The sequence below is a fragment of the Numenius arquata genome, chromosome 19 (assembly GCF_964106895.1).
Source record: "Numenius arquata chromosome 19, bNumArq3.hap1.1, whole genome shotgun sequence".
In the NCBI taxonomy this organism is placed as follows: domain Eukaryota; kingdom Metazoa; phylum Chordata; class Aves; order Charadriiformes; family Scolopacidae; genus Numenius; species Numenius arquata.
In genome coordinates this window covers 11,223,538-11,238,750 of record NC_133594.1, presented here as the reverse complement: position 1 = coordinate 11,238,750, position 15,213 = coordinate 11,223,538, and the positions used below count along the sequence as shown (strand labels likewise).

The 15,213-nt window shown below is 43.0% G+C and overlaps 2 protein-coding genes across 2 annotated transcripts in view; one reads left to right on the top strand and one right to left on the bottom strand.

Moving 5' to 3' along the window:
* Nucleotides 1-13,215, top strand: part of PSMB7 (proteasome 20S subunit beta 7) — a 26,084-nt gene extending 12,869 nt beyond the window's left edge. The window contains exons 7-8 of the mRNA XM_074161365.1: nt 9,691-9,842; nt 11,848-13,215. Coding sequence (XP_074017466.1) covers nt 9,691-9,842; nt 11,848-11,959 — 264 coding nt within the window. The 3' untranslated portion in view covers nt 11,960-13,215. The remainder of the gene's footprint in view (nt 1-9,690; nt 9,843-11,847) is intronic.
* The window catches only part of NEK6 (NIMA related kinase 6), a 62,243-nt gene continuing 60,215 nt past the window's right edge, over nt 13,186-15,213 (bottom strand). The window contains exon 10 of the mRNA XM_074161364.1: nt 13,186-15,213. Coding sequence (XP_074017465.1) covers nt 15,103-15,213 — 111 coding nt within the window. The 3' untranslated portion in view covers nt 13,186-15,102.

The window sequence follows — 15,213 nt, the reverse complement described above, 5'->3', positions numbered from 1 at the left end:
ACAATGGTAAAGAAATACTCTGAGTCAGTGGGTATGGAACCATCATGATCTGGGGAAAAAAGTGTGTACAGTATTAAATTCTGGGTATACCTCTACTGTGTTGGTTGAATTTCTAGGGTGATTAGGGGGATATTATATATTTTATTCTGCTATTTGACTTCTGTTGTTTGAAAAGCAGAAGCTTTTTGTCTGCAGAAGAATTACTTGATGTACAGTGAGGCTATGTTGTAGCCGTCTGATAAGAGCTTCATGTTTAAGCAAGGGAACGGGCTGCTTGTAACTTCCTATCTTTTCTGTATTTCATCAAAACAGCCAGGTTCAATAAAAAGAGGATCCAGAAGAAAGAGAATCGGTAGAAGCCACAGAAAGCAGAACTATTGCAGGGAAAGGGAAATAAATCTTTGTGTAATGAGTTCAGGGGCACAGAATAGGTGGAAAAAATGGAAGCAGGTAGTCTGGCAGATATTTAATAATTATTGCTAAAATAGATCACCCCAAAAATGTGGGATTATAGTTACAGTCATTCTATCATTTTTTTAAGCGTGGTAGGAAATCAAGTGATACTGAATGAAAACAGAAAGACTGGAAGGGTAGGAGCAGATTAAAAACAGAAGGGGGGCTGTTCTGACTGCACTCCCCCTCTGCAGCCACTGTGCCTTCCAGAAACTGTGTCTGGCTCCTGCCAGAGACTTGCCCTCCTTCGCCTATGGCCAGGTTTGCTTTTGTCATCATTCTGCAGTGATCACTTTTGCCAACTTGTTTGGTTTTAACAAAGGGGAGCGATCGTGTAGGCAGATTGGGGTAATTCTCTGTAAAAGGAGGAATGCCGGGCGGATGGGAGGAGTTGGGGGTACCTTTTCCAGTGAATACTTGCAGCTGCCAGAGTAGATGTGTTCACAATGAAATTCTAGGAAAGCAGAGGACTGGAAGTTGCAAAATGTGTAGACTCAGGCTCTTCTGGTCCCCAGTTCTGTTTCTGACTTTGCCACTGATTTTTGAGGTACTTTGAGCAGCCCCGTAACCCCAGAGTGAAGAAGCCGAGGCACAAAGAATGGCTTCCTCCAGGTGCTGGGTGTGCAGGGACAGTCTGTGCTGTGTCAAAGTGGTCTAAACACAACTTTCAGTGTGTACCTCTTCTATCACTAAAGAATGCATCAGACATACTACAAAAATATTATAAAAACATGTCACTTTCTTCCATTCTTAAACAGCTGAGATACAGATCACTCAAATGTTTCTGTGCTCGTATTTCCTACTGTCCCTCAATATGGTGGTATTATTTTTGTTTATTAACTACTGACAATAATACCATGCTATTTTCAGCAACTGTCAAAACTCTCTAATCTTCAACAATAGTTGTCTCATCAGTCTTATTTAGCCTGCATGTGTGTGATTCGAGGCTCAAGAGCGATGACAAGCTGCATATGAATTCTGTATTCATTAGTGATGGTGATCAAAATGCCCGTGTCCCCGCCGCGGGGCTCAGGTGCGGGAGGCTGCGGCTGATCCCACCAGCTGACACCGGCAGCGTTAATGACGCCGTGGGAAGGTGGCCACTTGCTGGGAGGTTTGGCGGCGGCTCGCGGGCGGCAGACAATGGAGATGGGCCGGACTATGGGAGTTAGGCTGGAGAGCCCGCTCGAGGTACTTGAACCCCCGTTGGTGTCAAACACGGAGATTAAGTAAATTGGGGGGGGAGAACCTGACTCCATGAACAAAAATAAGTACTTGGTGCTCTGTCTATCTGTTTATTTCATTATCCAGTGACAGTAACTGAGACAGTGGCATATCTTCACTGCCTTTTCTGACAGAGCTCATGGCGATACAGATTTCCTGCTTTCCTTACAGACCTGCATTGTTGTCTCCTTCAGAGATGTGAATTTCCATGGGTAGATATCAGGGGTTTAGTGCAGTCATCCAGAAAATAAAGGCTTATCATGCTGTTTCTTATTTTTAGATGAAATTAAAGTTACTCGATGGTAACCTGGTTTCTGCTTGACACATTGGACAGGGAGCACTGTTCTCATCTCTCACGGAATTGTGCCTTGGATTGATTTCCTTTGCGGAACTAATGTTAAACAGGAAATATGAGGCTGATTTAAAATGTGCTGGGTAGACGTGCTCTGGAAGGGCTAGGACTACCCAAGACGTGTTTTGAGGAGTGCTCTCTGAATATATCAAAGCCCAATTTCTGTGCAGAGATCAGGTGGGAAAACAGTATCAGTCTGAGTTGCCCGCGATACTCAGTAGCACCTTCTTCTAGTTTTCTGTTTACAGACTGTATTGAGGGAAATAAATTTTACCTTCATTTAAATTGGGCCTTGCTGCATGACAAAGAGCAACAATTTCTTCACCTTTATGAAAGTAACACTTAAACTTTGTATGTAATAATGTAGACAAGTTGGTTGGAAGTAGGGCTCTGTGTTAAGAGATCATTTCCCTGTACAGAGTAGATGTAGGACAGGTCATTATTTTTGATGCATTTCGCAGGAGCAGGTGTTGCAGTTTAAATTGTTTCGGTTTGTATATCTCCCGTAACTGCAGAACACAGGCAAAACACACTGGGAAATATTTCACATGGCCCAGAGCCCCGAGGGCTGTGGAGGCAGAGGGCGATTCCTGCCGGAGCAGGGAATGGAAGGAGTGGAGGGTGGGAGCCGGGCTGGGCTCCCTCCCAGCCAATAAGCGTTATGGAGCCTTTTGGTGTATTAGGAAGAAAAAATTACCGGAGGCCCCAGGACTTCTTTTTTCAAATAAAATGTTGACCTTCATTCCCTCCCATCCTTTTTTTCAGAGATAAAGTAACACATGAACAGGGATCTGCTTTATATGAAGCCAGAGGTGTTAGTGCTGGATATTAATTTTTTGATATGCAGTAATAATATACCACAACTTTAATTGTCATCTTTTGCATGGTTTCCATATCTGGGTACTTGCTGGTTCAGTTCGTTACTGTTCGGCAATGCAGCTGTACAGAGAATCCAGGATATCACACTGTCGGTAGAACGTGCAGCCGGGCAGGATTTACAGCTCTGCTACTGTTGACCGAGTTCTTTTTATTTTGAGAATCAGTTCCCTAATAAAACGTGAACTTCACCCAGACATAATAATAGATGGATTAAATGAATTTTCATATTCATTCCTAGTTCTGAGTATGGGAGTAGTGTTAAAAGAAATCCCATAGTTGTGAGAGGAGCTTGTAATTTAATTCTGTACCATTGGAAATATGTATTGTACTAATCTTCATGTAAGGAATGACATATAGGAACTAATGTTATTGAATAGTAGTTCCGGATCATATAAGTTTCTTGCCTTGGCAGGTAATTTGGCATAAATTGTTAATGTAAATCCAGGTTAGTGGGGAAGACGTTATTTTACTAAAAAAGATAAACTGCTGATTAATTCAGTATAGAACTCAATTACAAATTGAAAGTGTCTCTGCGGGACGCCAGTACCCTAAAGACAGCAGATGTTGAATTGATACTCCAGCATATTTCACACTGGTATGAAATATTAACATGGTTTATTATACTTGTGTGGTGTACAATATCAGAGAGGGGGAGGTGGGGATGAGTCTGGGCTTGCAGGCGTCGACCAGCCCAACAGGAAAAAACTGTAATCACTGAGAATAATAATTAGGGACTAAGGTGCATTTTATTTGGAAAGTTCTTAGTAGAAAACAGTTAGAAAAATAAACATTAACTAACATTTATTCACAACAAAACTGACATCAAATGCAGTAAAGAATTACCTGATCTATGGTTCTATGATCTATTAATGAACGAATGTGGGTACATTTGTGTAAAAACTCGAATTGCTGAGTTTTAACAAGACCCACCAGGTCAGTGCTCTGCTCTCATTTCTTTTTGCATGATTTCCTGCCCTTGCCATATTTGTGCTGAAGATTGCTACTTCCTAACAAAACCGGTTTTTCTGTGGGTTTTTTTTTGTGTAAAGTCAGCAGCACATTAACCCCGATGTGTTCATAATTCAGGGATTTAAGGAAGTTGGGGTTTCTCTTTCCCTGCCCTGTGCGGGTGGGGGCAGCACAGCTGGGCTCTGTGTCCTTGGCATGTGAGAAGGTGGTGGGTGAGGAAGGGAGCAGGGGCACAGGGGCGCCAGGCAGAAGGGGAATGTGCCTAACAGAAACTGCCCCGGGCTCTTTTTCCCTTCCTTTCCAATAGAAGTCCAGCTTTGAAAGCTTGCAGGAACATTAGAATTTAGACCAACGTATTTCAAGTTACCATTCCAAACAGAAGGCATGTTCCACAGTGTTTGGACAGAATGTATTCTGGAGAGAAAATTCTGATCATATTTAATAGTCCTTGAGTCCTCAACGCTGTTTGTTGTGCAAATATTGAGTCACTCACTTGCCTTCCTGCAAGTGAATGAAAGTAATGTTTCAGAACTTGGAGCACTTCAGTTTCTTGTTAAAGGTGGCTGTGGAAACTGAACTGGAAAATAACACGATACATGTTGCCTTGATTTAAAATAACTTAGCTGTTTAACACACAAAGTAATAGAGTTGTTATTTCACTTCTCCCCCCTTGCTTTTGCTTTAGAAACTACTAAATTTCTGTTTATCTTAGTCTTTAACAGATGTTCAGTAAAACTAAATAAACTTGCATGTAATATTTGAAGACATGTTTTCCTCTAGATTTTAGTTTTTTCTCTAGAGCATACATGGTTCCAAAATAGGTTATGGTTGAAGTTCAGCAGAACGGAGGCGATGCCATCCCTATAGCCAGACAGGGCACAGGTTTAGTCCTAGATACCTTTAGATATCTTCATTTTTCCATCACATGCTGAGAATATTCTGGTAACTTGTGCCCATTCTTCCTTATGCACAAACGGGTGGTTGTTCCCAGGACCCGTCTCTGTGTTTCACTGCTCCCTGGCTCCCAGACACTGCTCATCTTACAGATTTGGGGGTTTTTTTCATAACCTTTGGTGTGATCGGTGCTTTAATTCTTTCTACTTGCAACTTCTATCTTGTAAATATTTCTTTGTGCTGTGGGCATTTGACATGTCAGTTTAATCCTGTTGTCTGTGATTTGGAATCCTGATCTTACACATCCACCACATGTATCTATTTTAATGGGCTGGTTTGCATTGTTTGGGCTGTTAAATCTCAGCATTCTGCCTCTAACTTCCACTGTGACTTTTTAGAGCCCAAACAAAAGACGGTGGAGGAAGAAGGGTGAGGGGGAGAGCTAGAAAGACTTGACTACTTCTAAGTTTCATTCACCTGATCAAAGATGAAAGAAAAACAAACTATTTCGAATGTAGCATAGGTCTATTTAAAAAAAAAAAAAAGTAATTATGAGGCAAGGTGTGTCATTCATCTGCTTCTGAGGCACTACTCAAAATGCATGGTTTTTTTGGTTAAACCTGAGTGTGCCAGCGCCTTTGGAGCTTCAAAAGGTGGCCAAACCAAATTAATTCTCACTAATGGAGTCTTTCAGCCTCCCCTTACAAGAAAAACCCAAAGTACTTTGCTTCTCAGTTTTGTTCTCCCTTTGGTCGTAGCCAGCAGATTCCAGCCTTGCTTCCAGTTACATATGGATCTCCACCACGGCTTCTGTCAACAGCAGACTGGTTCCTCCTCTCGCATGCTGGAGTCTGCTGATTACTCTTCCAAAGTCTAATTGTGCTTCTTTCCTTCAAGAGGTATCACTTCCCAAGCTCCAAATTCCCATCACTCCTTTATAGATTTATTTTTTTATCATTGTCCTTCCTGAAGCTTCTGATTTATTTTTTTTCCCTCCCCTTCTCTTCCCACGTGAGTCATATGGATTCTTACTTTAAGTAGGATCAACTCTTACATTTTATAATTTGAAGAAATTTCATTCTGCTGTAAAAGGCAGGTGTGATAAGTATTTAATTTTTTTTTTACAAAAATTGTTACCAACATATTCATTCTCTTACTAACATTCATTGTGCACCTCAAATTCTTGCTGAGACGTACTGTTGGGTGCTGCACTGTGTGTCCCAGCTCTGACAGCACACTGGTGACCTGCAAAGGGATTCATTTCAGCTCGGTAAGAATTTTTAAAAAAGTAAATTCTTCTACAGTTTTTAAATTTGGAAAAGGCATTTCCTGTTTAACTTCCTTGTGAAGTTACAAAATGCTGAGGAAATAATATTCGCAAAGCCATTCCAGCTGCTGCCTTTACTGCTGGAGGCATAATGATAAACTTGTTTAAAAGCTATTAGTAAAGGTAATATTAATATGATGTAGAAACATCCACATCTCCTGTAGGGAAGTCTCTCTTCTTTTTTCCTTCAGTAGCATTTGAAATCTGAAAATCGCTTAAGTGAGAAGAGAAACTTGATTGAAGTCATACACAAGAGTGATGTGTAAAAAAGTTCCTCATTGGTGCTGTTTGGGACTGGCGCCGAGGCGGCTGTGGAGAGGTAATCTATCAGTTCTTGAGGGTCTACAAAATGCAACTCTCCAGATAACAGGTTTAAAGTAAAGATTTAATACAGGCTCCATCTACTCTGATGTTGCAGTGACAGTTTAAAACTCATTCTCTAAATCTCAGCAGACTTTATAGCTAGCAGTGGGCCCATATAAAGCTTAATGGCATTACTGCACATAAATCATCTTTTAAAGATGCTACCAGTAGCGCCAATATTAAATGCAGACAATTGTCTGTGTTATAAATAATTTATCAAACACCATTTCAGATTAGCCTTCCATGCTGAGTTATTTATTTTAGCCTTTACTGTACTATTCCTAAGACACATTTTGAAAGATCCATTACTGGTCACTTTAATGAACTTGGGGGTCTGTTTCCTCCCCTCCCGCACCGCGGTACAGCTGTGGTGACCATTACACGGCTGAGCTGGACCTCTTTGCGCCTTTTACAAGTGCTGCCCATTTGTCATGTAGCGGTAAATGGAGTTGCACATTGGAGTCGTGGGACACATTGTGAGCCGCGGTGATGGAGACAGACAGATAGTGCCATAAAGCGCTGCCTGTCACCGTGCCCCGCGTTACACTACATCACCCCAGCCCTAATCTCATTTAAGGAGCAGCGTGGACCCCAGAGGATGATATTCCCAGTTAGCTTGGTCTTTGCAACCATAAAGTAGGAAGTGCTCCTCTTATATACTCTGAACTTTTAGGGTTTTTTAAGATTAATTATTAGAGTGACTCATTTGTGGCCCTGCACTTAAAACTGTGTCAGCACTTTCCCTGCCAACCCCCTATTTCTGGGTGTAAAATAGCGGCGCTCGCTACAACTCAGTGTGCAGGGTCTGACAAGGAATGGTGTGGGGTTTCTTCTTGTGACTATTCTGGTTATCTTTCTAAATGATGAAAAGGGGAGGAGCAATAAACACAGCACTGAAGCAGGGTTTTCTAAAATTAAAATTATTCCAGGTTCATGAACCAGGCTGCACTGTACCAGAGGAATGAGCCCAGCTTTAGACTTCCTCAGTGCTGTGGGTGCCTCGGTGCAGTTACAGCTGAGCTTCACTGGAGGGTTTTAGAACTATTTTGATAACAGTAGGTTGACAGAGTACTCATTAAAAAGTAAAAAAAACAACTTTCGATTAAAGGTGTAACATGATTCTGCAAGTTTACACTGTTGTCTAAAAAATACTAAGAAGGGAACAAAGCCCCAACAATTTCCTTTAGTTTTTCAAAGCTGTGGTGTTTTTCTTATACTAACAGCTCACATAATAGCTTAAAGTTACTCTGGTGTTACTACTGATTAATTTTTAAAACATATCTACACATACTTTTGTCTTTTAGTATGTGTTATAGTGCTAGAATACTCTCAGTGTGCAACTAATCAGTGAAAGGTGGTTTCTATCAGTTGACTGAGGAAATCCTTGCTCATTGGGGTTTTGTGCCGACCGCACTGAAGGAACGGTGGCTGTTTTGGTCCACTCACCTTGGTAGACAGTATCATTCAGTGTTCTGCTTTTTGTTTCTTTTTAAAAAAGAGTAATGCTAATAAAATTGGGAGTGAAATAAGAATTTAGGCAATTTCTATAGTTTACTGAAAAAGTGCCCCCCTCCTGGTCAGCACCTTAATGAAGCTGTTAGAGCAGGAATACTGTTATTAATGAGTTCTTTTCTGGAGGCCATGGGAGAATGCGGAGTATGCGCCGGGAGCAGACGGGGTTGTAGCTGATCTAATTTTGGGGTCCTCTTCAGGGGCACTTGGACACTGGGGCTTGTGCAGCTGCTCCCAGTCAGACCTTCTGGGAGCTGCTGGGGCTCTTGGCATCCTTATTTCCACGTGGCAAGAAAGGCTGTTTTGCCACGCTTCTTCATGCTCAGCATCTTCAGTGACAGCACAGAACCAGGGATTTCCTGGCCGGGGCAGATGGTTTCTAGCACCGGGTCTGATGGGGGGTTCTCCGTAAGCTGCCCTGGAAATAAAGCCGAGCCTCCCTGGGATCTGTAGAGGGAGCCAGCGCAGCTCGAACCGCCTGTACTGGGGAGGAGGTTATCGGGCTCCAAAACTTGCATTTCTGATGCCTCCACATCAACACCATTCACGGATTTTGTTGGGGGAGTGAAGATGATTAGATCTGTTGTGGTGTTTTAATGGAGAGTTTGATAAATTTGAAATGTTTCCTCGTGAAAGACTCATCTGCGTGTTATTTGTCTTTGAGCTGTACTTTCAGGCAGCTTCTAACCAGGACATTTCTCAGTTCCAGGCCAGATGCCCATTGCAGCAGCAGCAGCTCTGTGTGGGCCCTTCTAACAGAAAGTAGCTCTACAAAGCCTGTACGAAAGCAAACATTGGAGCTTTTGCAGGAGAATGCATGGTTTCAGAAGCCATAGAAATAGCGAGCTTTATTTCCTGTTCTAGTTTTGCCGCAAAGACAATTCTATTAGTTGTCCCAAGTAATTTAGAAATATACATGTTTTTAAAATATATATAAATACAGTAAATGAACTATATTAAATATATATTTTACTTTAGCTACCTATGGAATTTCTGCAGTGTACAGCAGAAAAGAAACTGTAGCAAATTTTCCGTTTTTGCATTTAAATGGTAAGAACTTAATTCCAAATGGCAGTATTTTGACAGAGGTACCTTGTTTGAGCAGTGCTTTCAGCAGGTTTCTGTCAATATTCTGCACTTGTGTTCAGGACTGGAGTTAGAGCTGTAGCCCGCTCCCCTTCAGCACAGAGCAAGGCTGCTTTGCGAGACAGTTGTTGTTACAATGAGCTGAATAATTTTTGCAAACCCAGCTCTGTTACAAAATTATAGAAATCATTTTGGTCCTACAGGGGCTGATTAAATAGTCCCTGCCCAGGGAAGTCGTGTCACTGAACTGGTGTGACTCTCTCATTTGTATGCGACAGGTACACAGAGGGCACCGCAGGGACCGTGTAATGCACACGCGCACAAAAGCCTGGAAGATAAAAACTGTAAAATTTGTTTTCTCCATTCATTAAGACGGAAATCTTAATAATTTCTCCGACTGTCGTCACTGAGTCTGATCTGTCCTGAGGGGGGTGGCTCGTGCCCAGGACAAAAGGCTGTCCCTGCCACTGGTCCCGCTGTTGAGCCGACTCTTGTTAACGCTCTGCGGTGATTAAAGAGGTGCTGGGATCTCATTTATTGTTCCGAGAGCTCACAGCTTCCACTCACCCATGGACAAACATTTCTGTGAAATGCCAACGCTGTGCAGTGACAGCTTTTTTAACTTTTCCAGGAAGAGGAAGCCAAGCAGCTTGTGAGAGACGCCATCGCAGCTGGCATATACAATGACCTGGGCTCTGGCAGCAACATCGATATCTGTGTCATCAGCAAGAACAAGCTGGATTTCATCCGTCCATACGATGTGGCCAACAGAAAGGGGGACAGGTTAGTATTCCTGAGGCTGTGCACTATCCGTGCTCTTCCAGCAATTCCTGTTTTCTGTAATGCTAAGTTTTGTCAGAGTAATGTCTAGAGCTGTGTATTGAATTTCCACTAAACAAGAAAACAAAATGAGTGACTGTATCTGCAGCTGAACAGAGGCTGCCAGTGGCACCTACAGATGTGTGATGGAAACAAATGACTTTCTTACCTGCCACCGCTTTTCCGTGCCAGGAGACTGTTCCTGAGTTTCAGGCCATTTGAGGAAGTTACAAAGTTTTGTGTTTGTGACTGAGCAGAGACTTGGGTTTCCTTTGCCGTCAGGCAGCAGCACAGCCGTGTCCTGCTGCGTTCTGGCTGAGTTTTTGTGGGGTCACTGCCCTCCCTGCGGTGCTGCCCCGTCTCAGCACGGGGATTTGAAAGGCCGTACGGGGCAGCAGGCCCCTCACGAGCCGCTGTGTGCGGCCTCGCTGCAGGACAAACCCGAGAGAAAAACGCCACAGCTCCAGCCCCTGACTACGAGGGTGTATTTTATCCTATTTCTGGAGGCCCTTTCTAGCCAGCGGCCGGGAAACACGCCCTGTGCAAGGCTTGTAAGACAACACAGCCATTGATTTGACCACTACAGTTCCCTCAAAATTGTCCAGAAATACACTGTACTGTGGTAAAAGGACAGTTTACACTTAATAACTGAATACAGTAGTGATAAGATTATTTTATTTTTTTTTTTACTGGGACTAAACTTGAGTCCCATTTCCTGCATAAACAAACTAAAAAATGCTTGTAAGCATTTGTGGTTTCCTAACCAAATCGTCTCAACCACTTCCACTATGTAGAAACTTATGTGGTGTTTTTTCCCTCTAGCTCCCTCCTTTGGGAAAACACCCCGGACAGACAGATTTCAGTGCAGCCCCCCCCATTTTACTGCTCTCAGCGTTCATTTCCATAAAGCACCTGGGGGTGACACTCAGTCCTTCACAGAGGGGATGATATTCTGTCACTTGTAATTATGAACTTTTCTATCACAATTCAAGGGTGGAACTCTTTGGAAACAGGGTTACATTTAAGTATGTGTTGTGTGATCTTGTCACACTGGCACTGGTCAGGACACAGAGGGGATGAAATCTAAAGTGAGAAAATCTGTGTGTTACAGGAGCTGGAAAATCTTCTGCACACTCAGGTGTGTTGCTCGGTGAAATACGTTGCCTAATCTGGGAAATTACAGCCCAGGGCAGCTCAAGGATTTCACAATATGTACTTTTGTGTTACATATAACAAGTTGTACAACTTTTCCATCTGCTGCCAAAATAGTAGAGCTTAAAGACATTGCTTTTTTCCTTCTTTCTAAGGCAGACACTATGGCCAAAGCCACAAAGAATTGCCCTGCTCCAGTTAAAGGGCTTTTGGGCTTCTCACTGTACAGCTCCATAAGCACCGCCCTCATCCTGCGCAGACACCTCTAGGGCTGGAGAAGAGCTGTTATTGCTCACTTTAAGTGAGATTTTGGATTCTGCTGTGTAAATGGGAGAAAAGGGTGACAATGCCTTTGGTCAGACGCAGTTAAGATTTCAGAAACGTGGCTTCACTACAGGCAGGCTGTTAAATGTTAGCTAATTTTTAGCACAGAAACCCAAAGCTAACAGACTGGTAAAATTGTTCTAGAGTTGCAAAAAATAAATAAACTGCTTGTTGTTTGAGTGAGGGCACACAGCAAGAATGTCCAATGCTCTAACGAGATCCCATTTATTGCTTTAAGGTGGCCTTACAGTTACTTGGTAATTTATTTTTTTTAAAGATGGTGTGGTTCCTGAAAATGGTTAGTTGAGGTGACGCTGTATCAGTTATCGCAATCACTTCAGAGTCTGCAGTTAGCACAGTGCCTTTACTTTGGCCTTTTAGAAACTTAGTTTTGGAAACTTACAGAGAAAGCTGGTTTGTTCTGACATTTTAAAGGAGAGCTTTCCCACACAGTGCTGCTTTCCAGCTTAATGGTCACCTGTTTCTTCAACAGGTTTGGGAGATACAAGTGTGAAAAAGGAACTACGGCTGTTCTCACAGAGCATGTAGCTCTCCTGGATATCGAGGTGGTGGATGAAACTGTACAAACCATGGACACGTCCTGAACCCCCAGCTGCAGCCCTCCTGTGGCGCTGGAGCCAGTGCTGGTTTGTTCAGGAGCCTCCAGCGTCGAGAGAAACACGCGGCCGATCCAGAATAAAGAGGGTTCTGACCATTCTCTTAATTGGTGTTTTACCTGGTGCTGGTTTCTGCTGCTGCTTTTCCTTTCTCACACTGTTGAAAACCTGAGGCTCGTGCAGAACAGAACCTGGCGTCTTCTCCATTCGGTGTTGGGGGCTCTTTACCCCCCCAGACCCATCCGACCACGGGAAGGAGCTCCCGGGGCACGGACACCACCTACAACAGCCGGGTTGTTACCTCACTCTAGAACAAAACCGTGAGGGGAAAACTGTCCTGCGTAAGCCCCATGGGACAGGGTTTAATTTAACATCATGTTCTTCTATTGATGGAAACCTACCAGACAGTGAGCAGGGGTGGTTCCGAACGGCTGACCAGGACCTGCAGCAGACTCCTACTGCCATTATTGCAGGGAAATAATACTGTTATCGTGACAGGGAAGAGTTGTTCTTCCCTGTTTTTTGTAGATAGTGACAGGCTGGGGCGTAGCTCCACCCTCCCACCACTGATACACACATTTCCATTTCTAAATTACATCACTGAAAGCAGCAGAATTCAAAGTCTCATTACTTGCCTGACTTTTTCTGCAAGCTTCCACTTGAACCTTTTTTGTCCTAAAATCCTCAGCTTGTACTATTTGAGATAAACTGATTTCAAACTGTTTCAAACCACATAATCAATAGTAAACAACACAACCACCCCAAAAACCCCAAGGAAAGCCACGTGGGACTCCACCTGCAGAATTATTTTCTCATTTGAGTCAAAAGGTGAGGTGTATGACATCACCTCCGCTCGGCTGCAAGAGGTTAATTAATTGGCACCAGGCCCCAGCCCCGGCATCTGCAACAAACACCCACAAAACCAGCTGTGGAGCTGCCCCAAGGTGGAGGCTAAAGACACTCGGGCATAGTTTTCCAGGAGGAGAACTGATGTAGCTCACGGCTGTTCGTCCATTTTCCGACAGCTGTAAGGAACAGTTTCACACACGTTTTAGGCATGTTTTCAGTGCTTTCTTTTTTTTTTTTTTTTTCCTCACTTTTTCCTTTATACTGACATTTCTTTTTTTTTGTTTGTTTTTTTTTTCAAAACAAAGGTGTTTATTTTGTAAATCATTTTTTTATTTATCTAAAAATGCACAATTGCAAAAAAATTACCTTTTTGAAATACATTTACTTATAAGCACTAATAAGTTTTATGTAGCAAGAAAGCAACCAGACTTCTCGAGACACTCAAGGTTGGGCTGAGCCTCCCTGGAAGCCGGAGCTCCTGTTCCGTGTCACAGCGGGAGGCACAGCACAACCTGCCCCCCGCCCCCAGACGTGTAGCTGCCACCACGGCTTAAAGGAAAGCTGCAGTGAGAAGGTGACAGTCCTCGGTCTCACACCCAATGATCGCTGAAGGAGCTGGGTATAAATTAAAACACGTTCACGTGGGAGCGGGGAAGCAGTCTGGTGCCTCCGCGACGTTCTCGTGGGGATTGGAATTTCCCCCAATCGCCCGAGAGCAGCAGCTCAACCTTCTGCGGAGAAAACTCAGTGAAATGGCACCTTGCGTTAACGGTACCAACATCAGTCACAGCAATTAATAGCTTTTCTTTGCTAAACTATATAAATATTTTGAAATTTGACGGGAAGTCATTGAAGAAGGCACTGCAGTTTTCCTTTAAGTAGAGCAAATTAGGTTAAAAAAAAAAATCTCCACTAAAAGCATATATATGTATGTAACCCTCTAACCCTAATCTTATTTCCAAAAAATTAAGGATTGTATGTTCTTCTTAAGAAAAAAAACAAAACAAAACAAAAAACCCCAGGCACAGGCTGCATTTGAACTGTCACACACAAATCTACATTTCGGGCCGAGCCCCCGGCCCCGGAACAGGCCCCGGAAATGGAAACACTTGAACGTGAATCCACGTTTGTTCCTAAAGCAGTGAAGATTTTCCATCGCCAGTAAAGAAACAAATCATTGATTCAATGAATGAATTTAGTTGGTTGAAAATTTTCATGCAGTTAAAGACGATGACTCCTTCAGATCAGGTTGAGATTTTATAAAAATTCACATTTTGTAAATGAGCTTTCACAGTTCGACAGACGGGGCTGATCCTCATGTAGAACAAGATACACAAAGCATTTTACTTCTTTTTAAAAAAAATTTCAAAGTGTTTTAAAACACTGCTTTGCCGGAGTGTTACCTGTAGTACCTGATGTACCACTGAACGTGTAAGAGCATCTGCACCAACCTCTCGTTGGCTTCGCTAAACACCGGTCTGTAACAAGACCCTGTCGGCTAAAGGGACTCCTGCCGAATGGGAAAATACACTTAGAAATGATTTGCAGAAGCAGGGCTTGGTTTGGGGGTGGTTTTCCCCAGGTACACGCTCACCTCAGCTCACTGGCCGTAGCCGAGGTAAGAAGAGAAATGCATCAGCAAAATACTCAATCTAAATTTTCAATTAAAAAAAAAAAAAAAAAAAAAAGAAATCTTGAAACAAATGTGCTTCCCACCCCCCACCCCTCCCCGGTTCCTAAGTCTGAAGAGGAGGGAATTAAAACAAACACATAAATGGCTGCTTTAAAATACACGAAGTAAAAACTGAATTTGCTATTAACCATTTGCAGAAGAGGCAAAGTAGCAGTTATACAAATTACACAAAATCTACTGTAATTCTTACATTAGTATAAAGTGATTTCACTGAAGGAATTATTTCAATATTTCACATTACAGTTAAGATAGAAGGGGTGTGTCAAACGCTCCGCCCCCCACTGCTATCATCTAGCCTAGATTACACACGACAGTTTTAAGAAAGGACCCTTAAATGATCTACATCTGTAACATGTTATTGGCCTTAAAAAAAAAAAAAAAAAAAAATCACTTGCAAATACCTCACAGAATCCTCACGTTAAAGCACGACCACCTTGTAAGAGTCCTTGTCAAATAACCTGCAGAAATAATGGAGCATCCATTGAGTGCTCAACCCTCTCCCTGGTGGGACTGGGCACCAGGCGCTTTCAGCTGAGAAATCAGATTCAAGTAAGACTGGGCTGTGCTGGCTCCGCGGCGCCGCGGCCGCTCATGTGCTGGAGGTCCAGACGTGCATCTGTTTCGCTATTTGGTGCACGTAACCGATGTCGGGCCTTTGATCGGGGTCGGGGTATATGCACATGCTGACCAGCTCCCGCAG